The sequence below is a fragment of the Ovis aries genome, chromosome 20, assembly GCF_016772045.2.
Source record: "Ovis aries strain OAR_USU_Benz2616 breed Rambouillet chromosome 20, ARS-UI_Ramb_v3.0, whole genome shotgun sequence".
In the NCBI taxonomy this organism is placed as follows: domain Eukaryota; kingdom Metazoa; phylum Chordata; class Mammalia; order Artiodactyla; family Bovidae; genus Ovis; species Ovis aries.
The window spans coordinates 33,915,513-33,939,088 of record NC_056073.1 but is presented as its reverse complement, the minus strand read 5'-3'; the positions used below and the strand labels follow the sequence as shown (position 1 = coordinate 33,939,088).

Below are 23,576 nucleotides of genomic sequence, written 5' to 3'. Positions count from 1 at the left end.
CCACAAGCATTTAGACCATGGCACCCAATGAGGAGACTGACTTGTCTAAGGTAACCCAATGCTTCATCCATACTGAATGCTCTGTGGTGCTGATAGGAAGCCGAGGACTAAGGAAGCTGAATCACAACCAGCCGTCCCAGGTGGAGGGTCTGAGATGGCAAACTCCTGGATGGATTTCACAACAATATAAGAGTGTTTTCAGGTTCTTCCTTGGATATCAGTTATTGAGCAATCCCCCTGCCCCCATAATACATGTTCCTATTTGAAATATGAGTTAATTACTGAGTTCTTAGACAAAGTACCTGTTGACCAACATGGAAACATCACACCTATGCATATGAAGAAAAGGGCCTTTGACAGATACAAATTTCAGTGTGGAAAGTCCTCAAGACTTTACTCACTTCAGATAGCAATTACAAGTTTGGGGATCTCCCAAGACCATTTTGGGGTTCCATATTCAGCTGGGAGTCCAAGAGTTCACTGAAAGCTCTTATACATATGGATATGGTTTATTCCAGATCTTTGATTTATGTTAATTCATTTTTTATTTTTACTGCAGTATAATTGAATTGCAATGCTATAAATGTCAGTTTTTGTTGAACAGTGAAAAAGGTATACATATACGTATTAACACTCTTATTTAGATTCTTTTCTCATGGAGCACAAAAGAGTTCCAAATAGGAAAAGGAGTACGTCACGGTTGTATATTGTCACCCTGCTTATTTAACTTAGATGTAGAGTACATTATGAGAAATGCTGGGTGGGATGAAGACCAGCTAGAATCAAGATTGCCAGGAGAAATATCAATAACCACATATATGCAGATGACACCACCATTATGGCAGAAAGTGAAGGCGAACTAAAGAGCCTCTTGATGAAAGTGAAAGAGGAGAGTGAAAAAATTGTTTTAAAGCTCAACCTTCAGAAAACTAAGATCGTGGCATCTGGTCCCATCACTTCATGGCAAATAGAAGGAGAAATAGTGGAAACAGTGACAGACTTTATTTTGGAGGGGCTCCAAAATCACTGCAGATGGTGACTGCAGTCATGAAATTAAAAGATGCTTACTCCTTGGGAGGAAAGTTATGACCAAGATAGACAGCATATTAAAAAACACAAACATTACTTTGCCAACAAAGGTCGGTCTAGTCAAGGCTATGGTTTTTGCAGTGATCATGTATGGATGTGAGAGTTGGCCTGTGAAGAAAGCTAAGTGCCAAAGAATTGATGCTTTTGAACTGTGGTGTTGGAGAAGACTTGAGATCTTGAGAAAGAAGAACAAAGTTTGAGACCATGGTTGCTGATTTCAAATATATTAGAAAGCTATAGTAATCAAAACAGAACGATTTGCTTCTGGCTCAAAACAGACACATAGATCAATAGAGTGCAACAATGAAGCCAGAAAGAGATGCACACCCATATATTGTTGGTTAGCTAATGAAAAAGGAGCCAAGACTATCCAGTGGGGAAAGGACAAACTTTTCAAAATGGCCCTGGGAAAACAGGAGAGTCCTACGAAAAAATGAAACTGTACCCCTATCTTTTACCATACAAAAAATCAACTAAAAAGGGATTAAAAAGTTGAACATAAGACTTGAAGTGATTAAACCCCTAGAAGAAGACATCGAGGTAATCTTCTTGCTATCAGTCTTTGCAATGAGGTTTTGGGTTTCACACCAAAAGCAAAGGCAACAACTGCCAAAACAAACAAGTAAAATCCAATCAAACTCCAAAGAAAGGAACATCAAGAAAATCAAATGGCAATTTACAGATTGACAGAAGATATTTCCAAATCATATATTTGATAAAGGCTTAATATCCAAAAATACATGAGACATACAACTCAAGGGCAAAAAACCCCAAATAATTCAAAATTTTAATGGAGTGTAAGAAAAGTAAGAGTCTCAATAAATCTGAATATTAGACTGTAGATGAGAGACACAGCAAGGTTTTCCTTGTAGAACAGTAAAAGCCTGTGCCTTCCTGGCATTACTTTCTTCATCTCCACTCACTTGTTTGACAATTACAGTTCAATGTGTACGTTCTTCAGTCAATAGCAAACACCCCACAGTGAGCGATAATACATACTAAGAACAGCCCCATTGGGGAAAAAATATCCTAATATTTGCATATTTATTAATGAGGCATATCCAAAGGAAGGTAATTTCCAGAGTTTACCATGCCATTGTTTTCTATATTTCATTTCAAAATTGAGCTACCTAGTAAGGAAAATGAGTTAAGAGACCTCAATAACATATAGACAGAAAATCATTTTAAATGGGAGAATTAATGGTTATAATTTGGGAGTGATTTATTACTACTGTTGTAACTGTAGTCCTTTTGGTTCTCTACTGCATCCATTAATAATTTATTATAAATATTACTATCAACACAGGGACTGATGCTGCTGCTGCTGCTGCTGCTGCTGCTGCTGCTAAGTCGATTCAGTCGTGTCCACCTCTGTGCGACCCCATAGAAGGCAGCCCACCAGGCTCCTCTGTCCCTGGGATTCTCCAGGCAAGAACACTGGAGTGGGTTGCCATTTCCTTCTCCAATGCATGAAAGTGAAAAGTGAAAGTGAAGTTGCTCAGTTGTGTCTGACCCTCAGGGACCTCATGGACTGTAGCCTACCAGGCTCCTGCACCCATGGGATTTTCCAGGTAAGACTGGATTTCCATTGCCTACTAAAGTAATAGTGAATAGAGAAAGACATAGAATATATTAGGCAAGAAGTGAAAGTATGGGAAGCCAGAAATGCTAGTGAAAGGCAGTATTGCCTTGAGAGGAAGGAAGGTTCTCAAAGTTTCTTGAAAGACAAAGATTGAGCCAGATGTGAGAAATTAGCCTAATTTGTAAAGCAGAAACTCTACCAGAAGAAATTTAAGTTCATAAAAACATTACGATGCTAAAACCCAAAATGTAAACAGAGCATAGGGTAGGGTTGTGTATATAGACATTCAAAATTCTCCAATGTTTAGTGCATCAGGCTCTGAAGGACCACCCTCTCTGAAGTCTTTATTGCTCAACCTACAGGTACCAGCATGGATAAAGAGCACTAATCCACAGGCAGTAGAACCCTTCTTTTATGGCCTCATGGCTTTCCTTAAGAAGCATCCCATGCAGCAGATTTTCTCCATCCCATGCCATCAGGCTGACTCTCCTCAGTCAACAGGAGTCCTCACCCCCTGGAATCATTCTGCAATCCCCATGGCTCCAGCTCCCAGCTTCCATGGACACCTGTGGACTTACAACCCTGTCCGAGGTATGAAAGGCTGCAGCATGGCTTGTCTATGTGGTTCTCACTCCATTCAGACTGTCCCAGATTAGTGAGTTCACTCCCCAACTGCTTCAAATATCTCCCGCGTCCCAGTGGACGGCCATGGATGCGGGGATCTCTCCCCTGCGCTTCAGCTCCGTCATCCCCGGGTGCAGGCTGGTTCCACTTGCTCTCCTCCTTCTTTCCCCCTCCTCGTTGTTCATTCTTTCCATTGCCTTGAGAAGTTCTATATGGATCCGGATATTCCTTCTCAGTAATCAGGGAGTCCTGCCAGTATTCACTTGGTCTTCTGTAACAACTGCTGCATCTTTAGACGTTCTTGATGCATCCGTGGAGAGAGGTGTACCCCATTTCCACCTACCCCTCCATCATTTTGTCCACCCCATTTGTGCACGTAGTAGAAATGAGTTTCCCTTTCTATTAAGTAACAATGCCAGCACCACAGATGTTTAACTTTTGCTTTATGAGGAGAACACAGGTAAGTTCCACTCTCTTCAGGTCAGTAGGACATTCAGTCGTGTCCCTCTCTGTGTGACCCCAGGGACTGCAGCATGCCAGGCTTCCCTGTACATCCCCGACTCCCAGAGCTTGTTCAATCTCATGATTAGATCATGAAGCTCAAACTTAGATCCTCACCTTATTAATATTTTATACAGGAAAATATGTAACCTTTAAAAATCTCTCTCTATTTGTCCTACCTTCCAGGCTTTGGCAATCATTTTTCTACTCTGGCTTCCTTTTTTTCTTTTTTTGAAACTCCTTATAGTTGAGATCATATGGCATTTGTCTTTCTCTGACTTAGTTTACTTAGTGTAATGCCCTCCAGTTTCATCCATGTAGCCACAAATGGAAGGATTTCTTTCTAATCTAATGGCTAAATAATATTTACCTATATATGTCACGTCACATTGTTTTAATCCAGTCACCTGTTGAAAGATACTCAGGTTGTGCCTATACCAAGGTACTGTAAATAATGCTGCAATGAACATGGGAATACAGATCTCTCTTTGAGACAATGATTTCATTTCCTTTGACTACATATCCAGAAGTGGGATAATGGATCACATAAACGTTCTCTTTTAAATTTCTTGAATAACCTCCACAGTGTGTTTCCATGGGAGTTGCACCAGTATACATACCTCTCAACAGTGCATAAGCACTCCTTTTTCTCTTCATCCTCAATAACATTTGTCATTTCTTCCATTTTTGGTACTAGACATTCAGACAGGTAAATGGTGATATCTCTTGTGTTTTGATCTGCATTTCCTTTGATTATTAGTGATGCTGAGCATCTTGTAATATACCTTTTGATTGTCTATATGGCTTATTTGTGGGAAAATGTCTATCCTTTAAAGATGTAGCATACATCATGTTTACTATATTCCAATATATGAAACTGAGTTGCCTAGCTGTATATCAACAACAAACTATCAGAAAGTGGAAGAGAGGAAACAATTCCATTTACTATTTCATCACAGAAAGATAAAACACTTAGAAATAAACTTAGGAAGGTGTTGAAAGATTTTATGTGAAACCTTTAAGACATTGATAAGAGAAATTTTAAAAGAGTTAAAAATATGTAAAGCTAGGTTTTCAATTCAATGTGTTTCCTGAGGTAGGATTTGTATTACTATAAACTTCCCTCTTAGAATTGCTTTTGTTGCATCCTCTAGGTTTTAGATCATCATGTTTTCATTGTTCTTTGTTTCTAGGAATGTTTTGATTTCCCTTATTTCTATAGTAATCTGTTCATTTTTTAGAAATGTGTTGTTTAATCAACATGTGTTTGTGTTCTTTATCATTTTTTTTTTCCTATAATCGATATCTAGTATGATAGTACTCTTGCCTGGAAAATCCCTTGGATGGAGGAGCCTGGTAGGCTGCAATCCATGGGGTTCCCAAGAGTTGGACACAATTGAGCGACTTCACCTTCAGTTTTCACTTTCATGCATTGGAGAAGGAAATGGCAACCCACTCCAGTGTTCTTGCCTGGAGAATCCCAGGGACAGAGGAGCCTGGTGGGCTGCCGCTTATGGGCTGCACAAAGTCGGACAAGACTGAAGCGAGTTAGCAGCAGCAGCAGTATCATAGTGTTGTGGTCAGAGAAAAATTTGATATAATTTCAATTTCCTTAAATGTACTGAGGTTTGATTTGTGACCCAAGATGAGGAGAATGTTCCGTGTGCACTTGAGAAAAGAGTGTATTCTTCTGCATTTGAATGGAATGTGCTAAAGATATCAATTAGGTCTGTTTGCTCTAATATTTCCTTTTGGGCTTATTTTTCTTTCTTAATTTTCTGTTTTGTTGATCTGTCCATTGGCATAGGTGTGGTGTTAACATGCCCTACTATTATTGTGTTACTGTTAATTTCTCCTTTTTGTCAGTTAGTATTTACCTTATGTATTGAGGTGCTCTTATGTAGTGTACAAAAAATAATTAAAATTGTTGTGCCTTTTTATTGGACTGATCCCATGATCATTTGGCAGTGTCCTTCTTAATCTCTTATAATAGTTTTGTTTTTAAGGTGTATTTTTTCTGATACGAGAATTGCCAATCCGGCAATCTTTTGATTTCCATTTGCATGAAACATCTTTTTCCATCCTCTCACTTTCAGTCTGTATGTGTCTCTAGGACTGAAGTGGATGTCTTGTAGACAGCATATATGTAGTTCTTGTTTTTGTATCCATTCAGCCAGTCTTTTGGTGAGAATTGAAGAAGATAATAGCAAAAAAGACAACTGATAAAGGATTGCTTTCCAAAATACAAGCATCTCAAACAACTCAGTCATCAAAAGCAAAGGCAAAAAATGCAAAAATAAATTAGTGAGACCACATCAAACTCAAAACTTTCTGCATAGTAAAAGAAGCCATCCATAAAATGAAATGACAACCTATGGAATGAAAAAAAATATATTTGCAAATCACATATTTGGTAAGGGCTTCATATCCAAGTATATATAAGAGACTCATGCAACTCAGTTTTGAAAGAAATCAAACAACCCAATTATTAAATAAGCAGAGGAAGAGTAAGCCTTTTGAAAAATCTGAAGAGTAGACTGTAGATGAGAGACACTGTAAGTTTTTCCTTCCAGAACAGAAGCCTGTGTCTTCCTGGCATTGCTTTCTTTATCTCCAATCACCTGTTTGGTGATTGGAGTTCACAGTATACATCCTTCATTCAATAGCCATCACCCTACACTGAGCTATATGTGCTCAGAATAGCCTTATTAACTACAGCAAACTAATAATTACATACTTAATCTTGAGGCATCTAAAATCCAAGGTGATTTTCAGGATTTTCTACCCCATTGTTTTCTATATTCTATTTCAAAATTGAAACACCTAGTACGGAAAAATGAGTATGGGACCTCAATAATACATGGATAGGAAGTCAATTAAAACTGGGATCATTACTGGATTATATTTGGGGGGAATGTATTATTACTAATACTATTACAATTTTATTCCCTTTAATTCTATGCTATACTAGTGGATATTTACTTAAAATAGTAATACCAAAAGAGAGGCACATAGTCTCAAGTTACAGTAGATTGAGAAAGACAAAGCTTTTGAGGCAGGATGTGAAATCACAGAAAATTATCAACAATATCAAAACAAGGGGAAGTACTGACTAGAAAAAGCAGAGTTCTCTAATTTTTTGGAGACAACACAAACAAGCAAGGTGTGAGCCAACCAGCTTAAACTGTGTATCAGAAACCGCACCAGAAGGAAAATGATGTTCATAAAAATATGCTGATGCTAAACGCCAAAATCCAGACAGTAAGACAATAGGGTAGGGTTTATGTAGATGCTGAAAATTACTCAGAGAGGTAGACATGGAAGCAAGTACACGAATGAGTGTCAGAAAGATCAAAGCACAAAAGTGTCAGAAAAATAAATCGTAAAGGGACTTGGTAGTCTGATCAAAAGAATAAGAGAATCAAATGAGAAAACCAAAATATGAAGACTTGTATACGTGAGAATGCTCAAGAGAAAAAATTTCGGCCTTAGTGAGCAGTAAACAGAAGCCTCCAGCATCTGGAACAAAAACCCTGGGCAGGACTCATGACTGCGCTTCTGGGAACAGGCTCAGTTTCAAAGTTTGGGCACTATACCACCTAAAAGCGAACACAGACAAGGATTATAGCTTGCTATGGCACGGAATCATGACAGTAGTGTTTGTTAGTTTACTTTTCTCATTCAACTATAATGTTAATGAATCACTAACCAATGATAATTGACACCATCAGTTTCTAGTCAGATCCTCTTTAGTCACACAATGGATATGTGAACCTGTTATATGATCCCTAATAACAGTTTTTATAATTGAATTTATTGATGTTTAATGAAAGGGACTTGCTTTACAATACTGTACTGCTTTCAGCCAAACATCAGCATGAATCAGCCATAGGTATGCCTATGTGCCCTGCTCTTGAACCTCCTTGCCACCTTCCTTCCCATCCCAACCCTTGAAGCTGTTACAGAAAAACATGGAAGGCTTCACAAATTTGTGTGTCATCCTTGGGCAGGGGCCATGCTAATCTTCTCAGTATTATTCCAATTTTTAAATATATGTGCTATCAAGGCAAACACATGAATAAGAATGGGCAGAATGTCATGAAAACATGTGTAATATCACATAAGAAATGAATCGCCAGTCCAGGTTCGATACAGGATCCTTAGGCTGGTGCACTAGGATGACCCGGAGGGATGGTATGGGGAGGGAGGTGGGAGGGAGGTTCAGGATGGGGAATATGTGTACACCCGCAGCAGATTCATGGTGATATGTGGCAGAACCAATACAACATTGTAAAGTAATTAGCCTCTAATTAAAAAAAATAATTTAAAAATAAATATTTGAGATAAAATATTAAAAAAACAATTTAACAGAAAAAATAATATAGTTAGTCATCTACCAATACATGATCAATTACATTAGGAATTAGGGTATTCTGCTATATTTACTGCCTCTTATAAAATCTCATTTATAAGGTCCAAAGTTTCATGAAGGAATTAAGCATATATTTATGCATAGCACATGGATACCTGCACACAAATACGTTTATGTTATATAAGCTATTATTCTCCTTGCCTGTCACAATAAGCTTTTAATTGATGAGAGAGATAGTCCCAAATTTCTCCAACTTGTAAGTCTCCTTTTTGAGAACTACTTCTTTTATTTTCATCATCTAATTTTAAATAAGCATTTTATTCTTAGTTACCATGCCCCTTTAAAATAACTAAAAGCAGAGAAAACCTAGTAAATGCTGATATCTTATCCTTCATTAATTTATCACTCTTCTGGTAAATTGGGAAAAGAATGATGTTCAGATCTCATTCAGGAGGATAAAATCTCTATTTTATCAGTTCTCTTGTCCAAACTCAGTTCTTGCTCACTTCAGTCTTAAATTCTGCTTACTTACAAAGGACAGACAGGAAAAGGAATATTAAAATCATGCTAGCAAGAGTCTATGATTTTATGCTTCTGCTGGCCAAAGGTAGGGCCAGGAATAATTTCCGAAATATTACAATACATCACGGAAGCATGAAGGTCTAGTTCTGCTGTCAAAGAAGAGATGCTTAGAGGTGGTTCAAAACCTAATCTCCGTGGGTTGTCAGGATGTACTCCCGACCAGACAGGTAAATTTTGTCCCTAAATAGTCAACGTCAGGAAGAGACAGGCCTTGTTTTCACAGCCAATGACGTTGTCTTGGGTGTTGACCAGGTAATATTCTTGTATTACCATTTGGAGATTTATTTGCTATTTTCTCAAAGAAACAAATGTAACGAGAGGATTAAAGATGCATAAAGGTAGAAGAGCTGTCAAGGTGCCTAGAAGAAAGGCTAGCCAGGAGAACCAGGCCCCCACACTGATGACTGTCAGAGACTGTAGCAGTGAGTGTTTTATAGACAGAGCAGAACAAGTGGATAAAACCAGTGTTCTCAGACGACTGCTGTTTCGCAGTCAAAGACAAACTATTTTTCTCTTTAAGGAGAGTCATCACAGCTCCTGCTGTGGTCCTGGTTACACACATGCAGACCAAGGGCCACTGGCATGTGTGATGTGACATCAGGAAGTGAACAGATGAGTAGTATTGGTGCCCAGTCACCAGCATCTGCTAATAATGGGACCTGGGGAAAACTACTTGCCCTCTCCAAGTCATCACATCTTCATTAACATAACTTGATGATCATAGTGAAGATTAAGGTTATCTCACAGGGTTCCTGTGAAACACAAATTTTAAGATGTTTTAAAGCTTTGGGGAAAGTATCAAAGACATGCATGGGGTTACAAAGGTGAGTGAGCAGATCCAAGGTACAGTATCCTTTTACTGTTAGTATTCTCTCTGTACTCAATAATAGTGATCAATCAGTCTCGTGTTTATGCTTACCCCAGTGTGATGGTATACCACAGATAAACTGGACTTTTCTTGTCATTTCAGTGTCTAAAATTCAAGCATTAGTCAATGTAGAGTAAAAAAATTTCAAACTCCTAGAGGGCCTCGCTGCTAGAGTCTGGAGAGTCCCAACATTAAACTGTCTTAAAAGAATGACCCAAACACTCTGGCTCAGATTTAGTTCCAAATGTTTGCAGAGCACAGAAGTACTTCTGGGAGCAATTCAAAAATACAGGGAGTAACCTACTTATCCAACTGTCTATCTGTGCAAATACGATCATCCATCTAAATTTACACAGAAGGCGCTCCTTTCCCACCCCAGCTTCTACAGCAACAAGTCCTGCTCACAGCAACAGAGAAAGAGAAGGCTTTCTTCCACAGGATGAATTGGATAACCTTAGGTGACTAGATCATTTCAGAATGGCTCATGGTTTTATTTAAACAGGGTCCTGCCTTCTGCTGCTGCTGGTCATGTCAAATCTGCTCCTGTGCCAAGGCAACCCATGCCCGTCCTGCGGTCCTGACGTGTTTGCCACCTCCCTGAGATCCCGTACAGACTTGTTTATCAAATTTGCCTGGCTGTCCCATGACCTCCATAACCGTTCCACAATAATGTTCCAGGAGTTTGTAAGTACTATGTTGGTGGTAGTTTAGTTGCTCATTCGTGTTCGACTCTTGCAACCCCGTGGACTGTAGCCTGCCAGGCTCCCAGAAGGAAACTTCCCCTAAGTAATGGGGCTAGATTATCCTTTAAACAAGAAGGCTGCAAAAGCACACTCTCTCGGTCAAAGAAGCCATCAGTTCGTGGAAATGGACGAAAGGATCAGTTTTGTGAAATCTCAAAGTTTCCTAAGAAGTGCAATAAATTGTTTAATTTCCTTTCATTCATTTTCTTTTTTAAATAAGCAAAATAAATGATTTTGTATTTGTCAGGTAGGAATGCCATAAAAGAATACAATAGACTCTGAGAAATAAACAACAGAAATTTATTTCCTCACAGACCAGGGGCTAGAAGTCCAAGATCAGGGTGCCAGCAAGGTGAGGTTCTGGTAAGGACTCTTTCTTCCCAGGCTGGCTTCTCCGTGAGTCCTCACAAAGGGTGTGGGGTAGGGAAGAGAGATAGATGAAAAGACACAGAGACACAGAGAGAATTCTCTGGTGTTTCGCTTCATGAAGACACTAAGCCTATTGGATGAGTGTTCCACCCTAAGAGCTCATTTACCATTAACGGGCTTCACTGGTGGCTCAGATGGTAAAGAATCTTCCTGCAATGTGACAGACTTGGGTTCTATCCCTGGGTCTGGAAAATCCCCTGGAGAAGGGAATGGCAAGCCACTCCAGTATTCTTGCCTGACAAATCCCATGGACAGAGGAATCTGGTGGGTTATAGACCATGGGATCCCAAAAAGTCAGAATCCTTTTCAAAACACAGTATTTCGGCAGTTAGGGCTCTAATAGATGAATTTGAAGAATACACATTCAGTCCACAATACTACTTGACACAAAGCACTTTTAGACAGATCTGGGGAAAGGAAGCATATTGATTTTCTGGTCCTTCAAAGTCTCCGTGGGCTTTCTTCTCCAGGCTCAGAGTAATAGCCAATAAATGAGAACTGCTCTGCAGTGAGAAGGCAATGGCAACCCACTCCAGTACTCTTGCCTGGAAAATCCCATGGATTGAGGATCCTGGTAGGCTGCAGTATATGTGGTCCCTAAGAGTCGGACACGACTGAGCGACTTCATTTTCACTTTTCACTTTCATGCATTTGAGAAGGAAATAGCAACCCACTCTAGTGTTCTTGCCTGGAGAATGTCAGGGACGGGGGAGCCTGCTGGGCTGGGGATCAAACCTGAGTCTTCTTATATCTCCTGCATTGGCAGGAATGTTCTTTACCACTACCGTCCCCTGGGAAGCACCAAATATTGGTACATACATACTAGATTTGGTTCAAATAGTAAAAAGAAAAAAAAAAGATAATAAAACAGAGAAGGGAAAAGGTTAAATTTAGAAAAGTTGTATCTAAAATCATTTTTATAGAGACAATGTATAGAAAAGGAGAAAAAGAAAGACTTTCAAATTTTGTGATGACCCACCACTAAAAAAAATTCACGTCTATCAAAGATGCTAATGTTCTGTTAATGGGTTCATCTAATGAATGCCCAACAACACTAACTAATTGCCTGATCACTTTCAGAATGAAACATATGCCCAGGGCAAACTGTACCATGTCAATGCCGCCAACAGCTGCCAAACCAATGCCTTCGATTTTCCCGAATCAAGAGATAAAGCCCACCAGCTGAGCGTGAGTCTTTCACCTGGGTTTTTCACCGTTTCAGATGAGACACTATGTAGATTACCAGACATCAGATCATTAGACGTTATGGTAACTGTACATGCAGAAAAAGGTGGAGGAACCATAAGCAATTGAAGAGAAATTATATTATGCAGTTCATGAAGCATGAGCAAAATCAAGGGATGACTAAAGATTTGTAGTAGCAAGATAGATAACAGATCTATAAATTGTCCATGCAGACAACTTTAGTTCAACCAATGCATTAGACACAGGATTGCAGCTATTATTCTGGATGGAAACAGGAAATGAATGGGAACTTCCATGTGTAAAATATAAGATTGCAAAATTCATGAATATAAAGAAACACACCCCAGTTTGAGTCCTCCCTGTTACTAGTGACTCCTACTTCGCAATCCTATACTGCACCACCCGAGCCCTCGCATCTGCCTTTCAAGGCTCTCCTCATTCTGCTTGTACTTCTCTGACACCTACTTCATTTGTCATTTTCCTCAATGACTCCTCTGTTACCTTTTATTCTTAATTTGTACGTCTCCCCCACAATGGCCTATAAAACATTGCTTTGCTTCTCATGGCCGCAAAAATTGCCTCTGATCTGAGGACCACACGGTTTACATATCAAACCTCAATCATTTATTGCAGCTCCAAATTTTCACAGTTATAATCTCTCCTTTCTGATTTCCACATTATTGTTCCTCCTAACATAATTTAAAATATTTTCACATGCATCCCCCCTTAAAATACTATCTTCTCTCTCTACAACCTTCTTAATGATACCAGCATTATTTTCCTCTGTCAAGCTCACTAATAATGAGGGTGAACAAGTAAAGGAAAAAAGACAAAGAGGAAGAAGAGGGGGGGATTGTTCAATAAGCTTAAATTTAAAGTTTATTGAGAGTTACTACATGGCTCACATTTTACTAAGCACTTTATGTGCATTACTATATTTAATCCTATTCAGTTTTCTGTTCTTTACCAGTAAGACAGTTCATGGCTGTAAAGAAATCAAGCATATTAACTAGAGATCTTCAGGCCCCGGGATTTTCAGGCTCAATTCTGCAAGTAGTACTGAACTAGGGGGGAAAACCCTCCATTGTGAATCCCACTGATGCTGTTACTAAAGACAATGCTGTGCCATTTTCTGCCGGGAAACATGTCAACAGAACAGACTCCTCTGAGTCAGCAGGGAGCTGGTGTTGGGATCAGTTGAGGAGAGAAGCCTGTTTAGGAATTTCATGTCTTCTTCCTTGTCTCTTTGTTGTAATATCATAAAACAATTACCGATCAAACATCAATACGAAGGACTCATCTGATTCTGTAATACAAATGAATCACTGGGTGACAATGACGTGGGCACAGGTGGAATCCCTCTTTCCTGGGTCAGGCACTGCAGGCACGTACTGACTTGCCATAAATACTTAGATTCTCTCACGCAAATATACAAACACAGAAGAACTCACTGAGTGGTGGTAGAATTTCAGAGGAAATTGAAAAATCTTCATGTTATATAGAACTCATCAGAAGAATTAGTTTCTAAAATAACCTAGATTTTTATATTTCAGCAAACTGTGAACGAACAGCTAATTTTTTATACTTTTGAAACATTTACTGCCTTCAAAAATCTTTGCATGCACATAGGAATAACCAAAAGTTGTTTAGGTTAGCTGCTCTGAGCAACGATCTCATGTTACCAAAACCACTGAATTATGATTATTTTAATGAGACTGTTTCTTATGGTTGCTTAGAATGAAATCATTACTAAGTGGGCACTCGTGCTACTGTACTCCTGGAATGATCCTCTGTATCATCTAGTCACGGAGCTGCAGAGGACGAAAGAATTGCCAGAGACTTTCATATCAAACACCGAGGACATTGAGGACATGTCAGAGAGACTTCAAAAATTCTTAGAGAGTCATTTCAAGAAGGTGAGCATCCTGCAGAGGGCTTTCTTGCTTTGTTCATGAATGGAAGAGGTGACCTCTGTAATGCATAAGGAGTTTGGAAATATCTCATTTTATAAGAAAAAGATTCATGACTTCTATATGCTAGACTGCTACTACATAAAGCAGGAGCCTAGTCATTCATAGTGATAAACTCTACTGTGAAGGAATCAGAATTTCACTGCAATTTTTGACATGTGCAGCCTTCCCTGCATTGCACACAATTCCACCAAAAGCTTGCTTCTTCCTGGGCACAGGTGGTTGAAATATTTTCAAGAGTAATAGCACTAGAAAACTGAATTTCCAAGATCAGCATTTTTCTTTAAAGTAACCCAGGACGTATGCTATTGAAGTCCCAGTTTTCTTCTTCCTCTGTTCTCCTCAAATCAAAGGATGAGAGGGGGAAGGAAGAAAAGAGAAATTTAAAACTAAACTGGAGTTAGTATCTACTTTTCATATTTCTAATAGTTTTCTCATAAGCTGGCTCCAAAATCCATATAGAGAGAGTTGTATATTGATATGTCTTCCCGAAATCTTTATTTGATAATTAGAAGAACAAAAGATAAGCAAATACTAGTAAAATGCATAAGAAGTCATTATCATTTGGGTATTTAGATTATTGCTCCAGCCCTGATGATGATTCGCGATGATCCCATTGTCTGGTCAGATATCCCATACGTGAAGTCCAGCAATGAAGAATGCCGTCATTCTGAATTTTATAACCTGTTCCACTGCCTGCGCAGGGATTCACGTAAAATTGACATGTACTTCAAGATCCTGGAGTGCCGAGCCCTCAAAACATGCTAAATCCACAGCCATCCCATCCAGCTCTGAGGTGGTCATAATGATCTATCCCATAGCAAGCTTCTTTGAAATTTACAGCTTTTTAATGCATGCTCTGTGAAATGGGTCTCTTGTTAAAAAAATAAACACAGACTCTGCAGAGATGTCAAAATCTAAGAGAGCAATTTCTTAACATTTCTTATCTTCCTTTAAGAGTAAATCAAAAGAAAATCCACCCCTACAACTGAGAGAATGAAGTGCCTATTACAAGTAGTCCCAAATAGCAGATCCTGGCATTACAAAGAAGACCATTAAGAGATTATGTAAAAGTCACAGCCAATTATTCTGGGTCAAGTTATTAGAATCAAAGAATTAGACAATTCTTCATGGTTCTGGTCATGCTACCAAGAAGACTGAATTCTCAGGATTCCTTATGAAAGCCAGCCACAAACTGTCAGCCAACTATCACAGTATTACACCAGACAAGATAAGTGCTTTGCACTTTTGTGTAAATAGCATAAGGTTTACTGAACTGTCTAAACATTGTTAGGGTGCTGTCTTAGTCCTTCTGGGTTGTTATAACAAAATATCACAGGCTTAAAAACAATGGAAATGGATTTCCACAGCGTGGTCATGCAGGGTCCTTTCTGGTCACACACTTCTTACTGTATCCTCACACAGTGGGGGGTGGGGGGGAAAGAGGGGGCGGTGGAGTGGCAGGGGCGGGGGGCCTCAGGAGCTCTGAGCGTCTCTTATATATAAAAGCACTCAACTCACTGAGGAGGCTCCATCCTTATAACTCCATCACCTCACAAAGGCCCCACTTAGGGTTACCATAACCATGAGAATCAGGGTTTCATCATATGAAATTTCTGGGGGACACAAAGGCTGAGACCATAGCAGATACAAAGGTGATCCTGCTCATCCTCCTCCAGGGGCTGTCGTCACCCACACTCCACTGCATCATCTCCTGCATCACCTTGCAGCCATTCCACACATTCCATCACTCTGGCTTTCACAAGTCCAGATCAGTCAAGTGTCAGCTCCACCTCATATTCAGCCTATTCAGTGTTTCCCTCTCCCCTGCTGAGGCCCAGGGGACCTACCAGGAAATGTACATGTGTCCATTTCTGCAAGGTTCCTTCTCTCTCCCTCTCTGGATCTTCATTCCTTGGCCATGTTGGAACAGTGTAGATTGTAACAAGATGGGAAAGTTCTGATATCACTGACTAATTGGTGCTGTTGTAGCCTTCTCTTGGTCCAGACAGACTGATCTGAAATTCCCCCTGACTAACAAGTGTTTTTCTTGAGGGCTTATCCTGGTGATTTTCCAGGACATTCACAAGTTAGGGATCCCCAATGTCATAGTTTCCTTTTTAATCAGGGGAAATGTTCTGGAACCCACAACTCCCCACCTGCAGTAGTCACCAGAGCCTCTCTGTTCCCCTCACTCTGCAAGCACCATCTGGAGAATATTAAGCAGCCCACAGTGAGCTGCCTACTTGCTCACCCACAGGAAACCCATGTATCATATACACTCTGAATGATTGAATGTCAGAAATACTGGTGTGCATCAGTCCATCACTGTGGATTCTGGACAATTGTCCAAGTGGTCACCTAGGAACTGAGTAGATCAGAAAGCTGGATTGAAAACCACATTACACGAGAAGTGAGATTCCATTCTCTCTTCCTTTTAGATTAACTATCCTTGTCATTAATTATTTGGCCTTACAAACATGCCCTAGTAGGTCACTCAATTATAAAATCCTCCAAATAGACTGAGCCTCTACTGAGATTTGAGCAATGTGACTCGATTAGGGATACTCAGCTTGTTTAACAGCCTCCAAACAACCTGGGATGAAGGCCAATCTCTTGACTGGCTCTCCTAAGAAGTCAGTGATGTGGCTGGGTTGGTTTTACAGCATCTTGGGGGCTTTAGTAGCAATTCCTGACAAAGAAAATGGGAAATCAAAAGGTAGAAGTGAAAGAGGGATGAGTAAGGGAGAAGGAAGAGAAACACAGAAGGAAGGAAAAACAGCAAAGGGAAAGTGAGTCTATGATGTGGGTAGTGAAGGATGAAATGCTGTTAGAACACTTTATTTTTAAGGACCCAAATATATATGCTTTTAACATTCTAATAGCAAACCTCTCATATTCTCTTTCCATGAAAAAACCCTGTAAGCACTTTTTAAGTCATTACTGCCCAAAACATCTAATTCTGTTCTGTTACTTGCTTAACTTTCTTTCATTCAGATATTTCCAGCAGAGAGGATGGCATTTATTAGAGGGGAAAATTGGCATAAGGGGGACAATGTAATTGGAGGAAACATACACACACCAATAGACCACACGCAATTTCATGTATTGTCTCTTCAAGCCCAAATTAGGACTTTAGATCAACAACAGAGGTGGTGATGTTGAGAGCTCTCTCCTTGGTTGACTGTGACCAAAAAAGTAACACTGTAGATTTCAGACAATATTGAACAGAGCCATGGTTATACTGTAGAGTAAGTCAGAAATAGCCAAAGCGGGGATACTTGGACAACATTTAACAATCAGTCCCTTGCCATCCAGAAAGTGTTGATTTTCCCCTCTTTAACAGATTTCCATGTAAGATTACATTTAAAGAAATGGCCCTATTATATCAAGACTAGTAAGAGTGGTTCCTGAAAGGAAACAAACAAATGAAGAACCTTTGAAGTTCACTGATGTTATAGATTAGCAAATCACATGTCATGGATACAATGAGGATTTAAACTGAGGTTTAAAAAAAATCTCTATTTTCCAGAAGCAGGCCTGCAAGTTGTAGAGAAGGAGAGGGTGATATAAACACACCAACTGCTATATTGCATGGTAGCGTGAAGAAGAATAAGATGTGATGCCACCATGGGGCTACAGTGGATTGAAGTACAGCTAGGAGCCATCTGAGTGTGTCATAGGAGTGATGCAAATGGGATGGCTTTATGATGGAGTTTTGAAATGTTGATGGGACCTTGATGTGCAAAAATAGAAAAACAGTACATCTGTCAATTCATTTAGGATCATCCTATGAAGTAAGGATCTCTGACATCCAAGATCAAGGAAACTGAGATATTAATACAGATAGCATTATAAGGTATCAGTGGAAAATCAAGTCTGACAAAAACACGAGATATGTTCATTATTTACCATTCATGTTGTATCTCTCGTGATTATGCGCCCATGATATACTGTATATATTATTGTAGGGTTAGAATGGAGAAATACTTGTATGGATTTTTATGCATTAGGGAGAGTCATTTGATAGATGATTCTATCAAATAGAAATAGAGTTTTTCTTTATTCTTCAATGCAACAGAAAGCCAAGAATATTCAGTCCAAGAGAGCAGAATGTCTAGAATTAGAAAAGAGAAACTTTAATGTGGAGTTGTGGTTGTTGGGGCTGATAGAGAAAAAGAAAGGGATGAGAAAGAGCTGGGAATATTATGACACTGAAAATCAAAGAGGGCTCTGCCAAGTGAAAAGAAGCAAAGCATGTGAGAGATACAGGAAATGAAATAGACCTTGACCACATGCAAGGAATGAGGCAGACATAAGAGTCAAAAAAGGCATGGAATAATATGCAACTAGCTGATTCAAGAAATGACTGAAAAGTCAGAGAGAAGGGGGGAGATAAATTAAGGTTTTATCCAAAACACCTGAGCTCTAGGTTCTTGTATTTCATCATCTTAGTAGCAGAAATCACCAAAAAATGTTAAGGGTCTGCAGCAAATGATAGAAATGAGTACTGTAAGGTATCTCTGCTAGACGGTATGGAATACCAGAAGCAAAGTAGGACTACCCAGTGATAACAAGTAGTAAGTCACTAGTCACTCTCAACACTTAAATAAGACATACATTGTAAATCATAGAGGATGAATGGAAATCAAATGGAAACAACCCATACCTTTACAGAGCCAGCCTAGACAAAACCTAAAACCTAAACCAAATAGAGGTCATGGTCTCCTTAATCATGTGTCCACTTTCTCCAAGAGGTTCTCATCCTTTTTCCTGAATTCTCCCTTATATACTCACCCTTCTTTGCCTTACTCTCAGCAGACAGTCATCTAATCACTAATCAAATAAATAATTAAACAGTGTTCACTCCTGAGACATATTTGCATTGATTGACTCTTCAAACTGCAAAGCTTTCTAATCCCCTGAAATTAAAATGCTAATACTGGAAGGACTCCTTCCCAGCCTCTTTCCAAATTGCCCAGTGGGCAGCAACTGTGAGTCTAGCTACTTAGATGTCTTCTGCCATAATTATACCCTCTTTGGATAGTGAAGACAGGAGATGGATGAAGCACTGAATGATGTCGAGAAAGACATCCATGGACACGTGGAAAAGATACCATAGCCTTAAACACCGATCTATGCCTGCACACCATACCATGTGTGATGGCAGCCAGGTGGGCCTAACGAGGGATGGATTGTTTCAAGAAAGCTCTCTCTGAGTTGGCACTGAGAAGTTTGATTCAACTCGATTCTTTGATTCTAAGACTCAAAGCCACTTGTCTTATTTAACTGCACTAAGTCAAAAAGGGAATATACTTATGGCCTATTTGCACACTGCCAAGAGATTGTAAAAGTTTTCATCACAAGGAGAAAATTGTAACTCTTTCTAATGAGGGATGTTCACCAGACTTATTGTGGTGATCATTTTGCCATATATATCAAATAATTACGTTGTACACCTGAAACCAAAATAACAGTATATCTCAATATTATCTACGTATAATGATACCTGAAACTGAAATAGCATATTTGTCAATGCGACTTATGTATAATGATCATATAATCATTATGTTATGTACATAACACATCATACCTTCAATTGACTTCAGTCACTCAGTCATATCCAATTGTTTGAGACCCCACCGACTGCAGCATATCAGGCTCCCCTGTCCTCCACCATCTCCTGGAGCTTACTCAAACTCATGTCCATTGAGTCGGTGATGCTATCCAACCATCTCATCCTCTGCCTTCTCCTTCTCCTCCTGCCATCAATCTTTCCCAGCATCAGGATCTTTTCCAATGAGTCAATTCTTTGCATCACGTGGCCAAGCATTAGAACTTCAGCTTCACTATCAGTCCTCTCAATATATATTCACTGCTGGTTTTCTTTAGTATGGACTAGTCTGATCTCCTTGCAGTCCAAGGGACTCTCCAGAGTCTTCTCCAACACCGCAGTTCAATAGTATCAGTTCCTTGGGTCTCAGTTTCCTTTTGGTCCAGCTCTCACATCCATACTGACTATTGGGAAAACCATAGCTTTGACTAGATGGAATTTATATATATATATATATATATATATATATATATATATATAAACATATATGAATACACATATGTAAGGAAAAGTTTTTGAAAAGGATATAATTATATATTAGATAAAGAAAACAAATAAACTAGTATAATTTGTTTTTTCAAATGTGCATTTTGGCTATCATGTTGGGTCTAAACCTTTTCTTCAAATGTAGTTTATGTTTATGCTAATAGTAGATACAGAAACGAGTCTTAACCTCAAAACATTAACTGCAGAACAGCTTATTTACAATAGCTAATGAAAATCACAAAATTTCGAAACCTATAGGCCTGCCCAGTACTCTTCTGTTGGTCGTTTAACCAATTGATCATTGACTTAATTCCTCCCTGACTCAGGAACTCTTATAGGTGCTTAGTTTACATCACTAAACTAAGCAGGCAGACACTTATCCTCATGGAACTGATATTCTAGCTGGGGGAAGACAGATAATCTGCAAGAAACGTGAATCCAAGTACATTATATTGTATGTTAACAGGTGATCTGTACTAGGGGAAAAGAACTAGTAAAGCAGAGGATGGGGTTTAGGGAATAAAAGTGAAGAAAGGGAAGTGATTCAAAGAAAAACAACTTAGACCACACTGAGGGGAGCAAATGCTCTCTTGCCTTCAAGATTCAAGTTTTCCCTACCCAGTCAGGTCTCTTGATCTTCTATGCAACTTCAAAAATGTTTCCGTGTCTGAGTCTCTATGCAAACACACGCCAAATATGCATGTTCTGAATATTCTGCCTCTCTTCAGTTGAACTGGTTTTATAAAAAAATTTTTGGTAAATTCCCCAAATTAAGTAACATTTTATGCAGCAAATTTTGATAGTTTTCTGATTCCTGAAGAACTAATCTCCAAAGTGTTTTCCATTTTTCAACACATCGTCAGTGACCTAATTATATTATGTAAAAGAATCATATATGCCTTGCTATTCTAATATATTATGACATTTTAAAAAATATACACAAATATAAACTAAATTACATTGAGACAAAAATAAATAGAAATGGAAATAGTAACATTTTCTTCCCCAGGGCATGAGGACACTCATTTTTATGGCCGCTGGACTAATGGATTCTGAATATACACACATAATTATACCAGTTATTTAACTATCATAATAAAGTGATTTCTTTTATACACAGTTTGAATCAAAGTTCTCAGAATACCACAAGTGGCCAAGAATACAATTATATGTGAATAACTCTCTTCATCAGTTCAGTTCAGTTCAGTCACTCAGTCGTGTCTATTCCTTTGCGACCCCATGAATTGCAGCACGCCAGGCCTCTCTGTCCATCACCAACTCCTGGGGTTCACTCAAACTCACATCCATCGAGTCGGTGATGCCATCCAGCCATCTCATCCTATGTCGTCCCCTTCTCCTCCTGCCCCCAATCCCTCCCAGAGTCAGAGTCTTTTCCAATGAGTCAACTCTTCAAAGTAGGTGGCCAAAGGCCTGGAGTTCAGCTTTAGCATCAGACCTTCCAAAGAAAACCCAGGGTTGATCTCCTTTAGAATGGACTGGTTGGATCTCCTTGCAGTCCAAGGGACTCTCAGGAGTCTTTTCCAGCACCTCATTTCAAAAGCATCAATTCTTCGGTGCTCAGCTTTTTTCACAGTCCAACCCTCACATCCATACATGACCACAGGAAAAACTATAGCCTTGACTGGATGGGCCTTTGTTGGCAAAGTAATGTCTCTGGTTTTCAATATGCTATCTAAGTTGGTCATAACTTTTCTTCCAAGGAGTAAGTGTCCTTTAATCTCATGGCTGCAGTCACCATCTGCAGTGATTTTGGAGCCCCCCAAAATAAAGTCTGACACTATTTCCACAGTTTCCCCATCTATTTCCCATGAAGTAATGGGACCAGATACCATGATCTTAACAAAGCTAGTGGAGATGATGGAATTCCAATTGAGCTATTTAAAATCCTGAAAGATGATACTGTGAAAGTGCTGCACTCAATATGCCAGCAAATTTGGAAAACTCAACAGTGGCCACAGGACTGGAAAAATCAGTTTTCATTCAAATCCCAAAGAAAGGCAATGCCAAAGAATGCTGAAAATACTGCACAATTACGCTCATCTCACAGGCTAGTAAAGTAACTCTCTTCATATGCATATGTAAAATTTTGTGAGCTGAATTAAGTAATCATTTTAGTTCTTTTGTTTTCCATCAATTCATCTACTGGTAAATAATACAAACTCTACAACAGAAATCTTTTTTTCAGGTTTTAAATCTCAAGTTATAATAAATGCGGAGCAATGGCCTAGAAGAATGAATAAAAAGTCATATGGATATCATCATTTATATGCATTTGTAAAGGAAATTAATGAAAAAATACAGAAGCCTTACAGTTTGCAGAAACAGAAAGTGTACTCACTCAGAGCTGAATATACATATCACCTAGGAACAATACTTTCTCAGCTTCTGATGACTTCTAAAGAAAGGGACTCCACGACTTTCATCTCCAGCCTACTGTGGACTCCTTTCACTTTCCTCCTCAACTTCCCTCCATGAAATCTCTTCCCTAGGTTCTAAAACACACCTTGGGCTTCTGGTTCAAACAAGATGGGCTTGATCTCTTTGTGCCCACCCCTTTGTTTGTTCTGGAAATAAGAAGAGACCACTAAAGGAGACCTTGTATAGTTGGCAAGAGGAAGGTTAACTAGATTAGGGCCTGAAGAATGGAAGAACAACACAGCAGCACCTAAGAGAAGACAAGCCAGGCCCAGCATTCCTGACCTCCAACCTAGATCAGAAGGCAGCCTGACTAGGGCTGTTCCTCCCAAGGAACAAATGTGAAGGAACACCAGGTGGTGCTTTAGTTGCCAGGCTGTTCCTGACTCTTTGTGACCCCATGGACTGTCGCCCACCAAGCTCCTCTGTCCATGGAATTCTCCAGGGAAGAATATGGATCTCATGTATTCCTCCAGGGGATCTTCCCAACCCAGGGGTTGAACCCAGGTTTTCACAAGACAAGTGGATTCCTTACTGTCTGAGCCACCAGGAAAGCCCAAGAAACTCAATAATGGCATGGATATTTGGAAAATAAAAGGATAAAACCATATGTTAAAATTCGATAAAGTAGACTACAGGGCAAAGAAAATTTCCAAAGACAAAGGAATACAAGGACGTTACATAAAGAATAAAGAGTTGAATCCCTGGGTCAGGAAGATCCCCTGCAGGAGGGCATGGCAACCCACCTTAACATTCTTCCCTGGAGACTCCCCATGGACAGAGGAGCCTGGCAGACTATATAGTCCATGGGGTCACAAAGAGTTGGACATGACTGAAATCACCTAGCACACTTGTAAGGCAGTAAAACTTAAAAGTCCTCACCAAAAAGATCTTGAAAGGTAAATATGTAAGGTGATATTAATAGATATGCTGATTAAATCAATGAAGAATCCATTGACAATGTATACCTATTAAACTGTCAGGTATTCTTTAAGTATCTTGCCATTTTATCTGGAAAATATATTTTTAAAAAACTGAAAAAAGAAAAATAGGAAGATTTCAATGCTTTTTATA

General features: G+C 39.3%; 1 protein-coding gene and 1 non-coding gene across 4 annotated transcripts; one reads left to right on the top strand and one right to left on the bottom strand.

Moving 5' to 3' along the window:
- The first annotated feature begins 2,395 nt into the window (after positions 1–2,395).
- PRP1 (prolactin-related protein 1) lies at positions 2,396–14,887 on the top strand. Of its 3 annotated transcripts, none has more exons than XM_060402977.1 (6): positions 2,396–2,660; positions 3,034–3,262; positions 10,121–10,302; positions 11,871–11,978; positions 13,733–13,912; positions 14,595–14,887. In XM_060402977.1, exons 1-6 carry the CDS (start codon positions 2,559–2,561, stop codon positions 14,607–14,609), a joined length of 816 nt encoding a protein of 271 aa, XP_060258960.1. In that variant the 5' UTR covers positions 2,396–2,558; the 3' UTR covers positions 14,610–14,887.
- On the bottom strand, positions 7,762–7,872 carry LOC114109790 (U6 spliceosomal RNA). The gene has a single exon (XR_003586365.1). It is a non-coding gene; the product is annotated as a U6 spliceosomal RNA (small nuclear RNA).
- Positions 14,888–23,576: the final 8,689 nt, after the last annotated feature.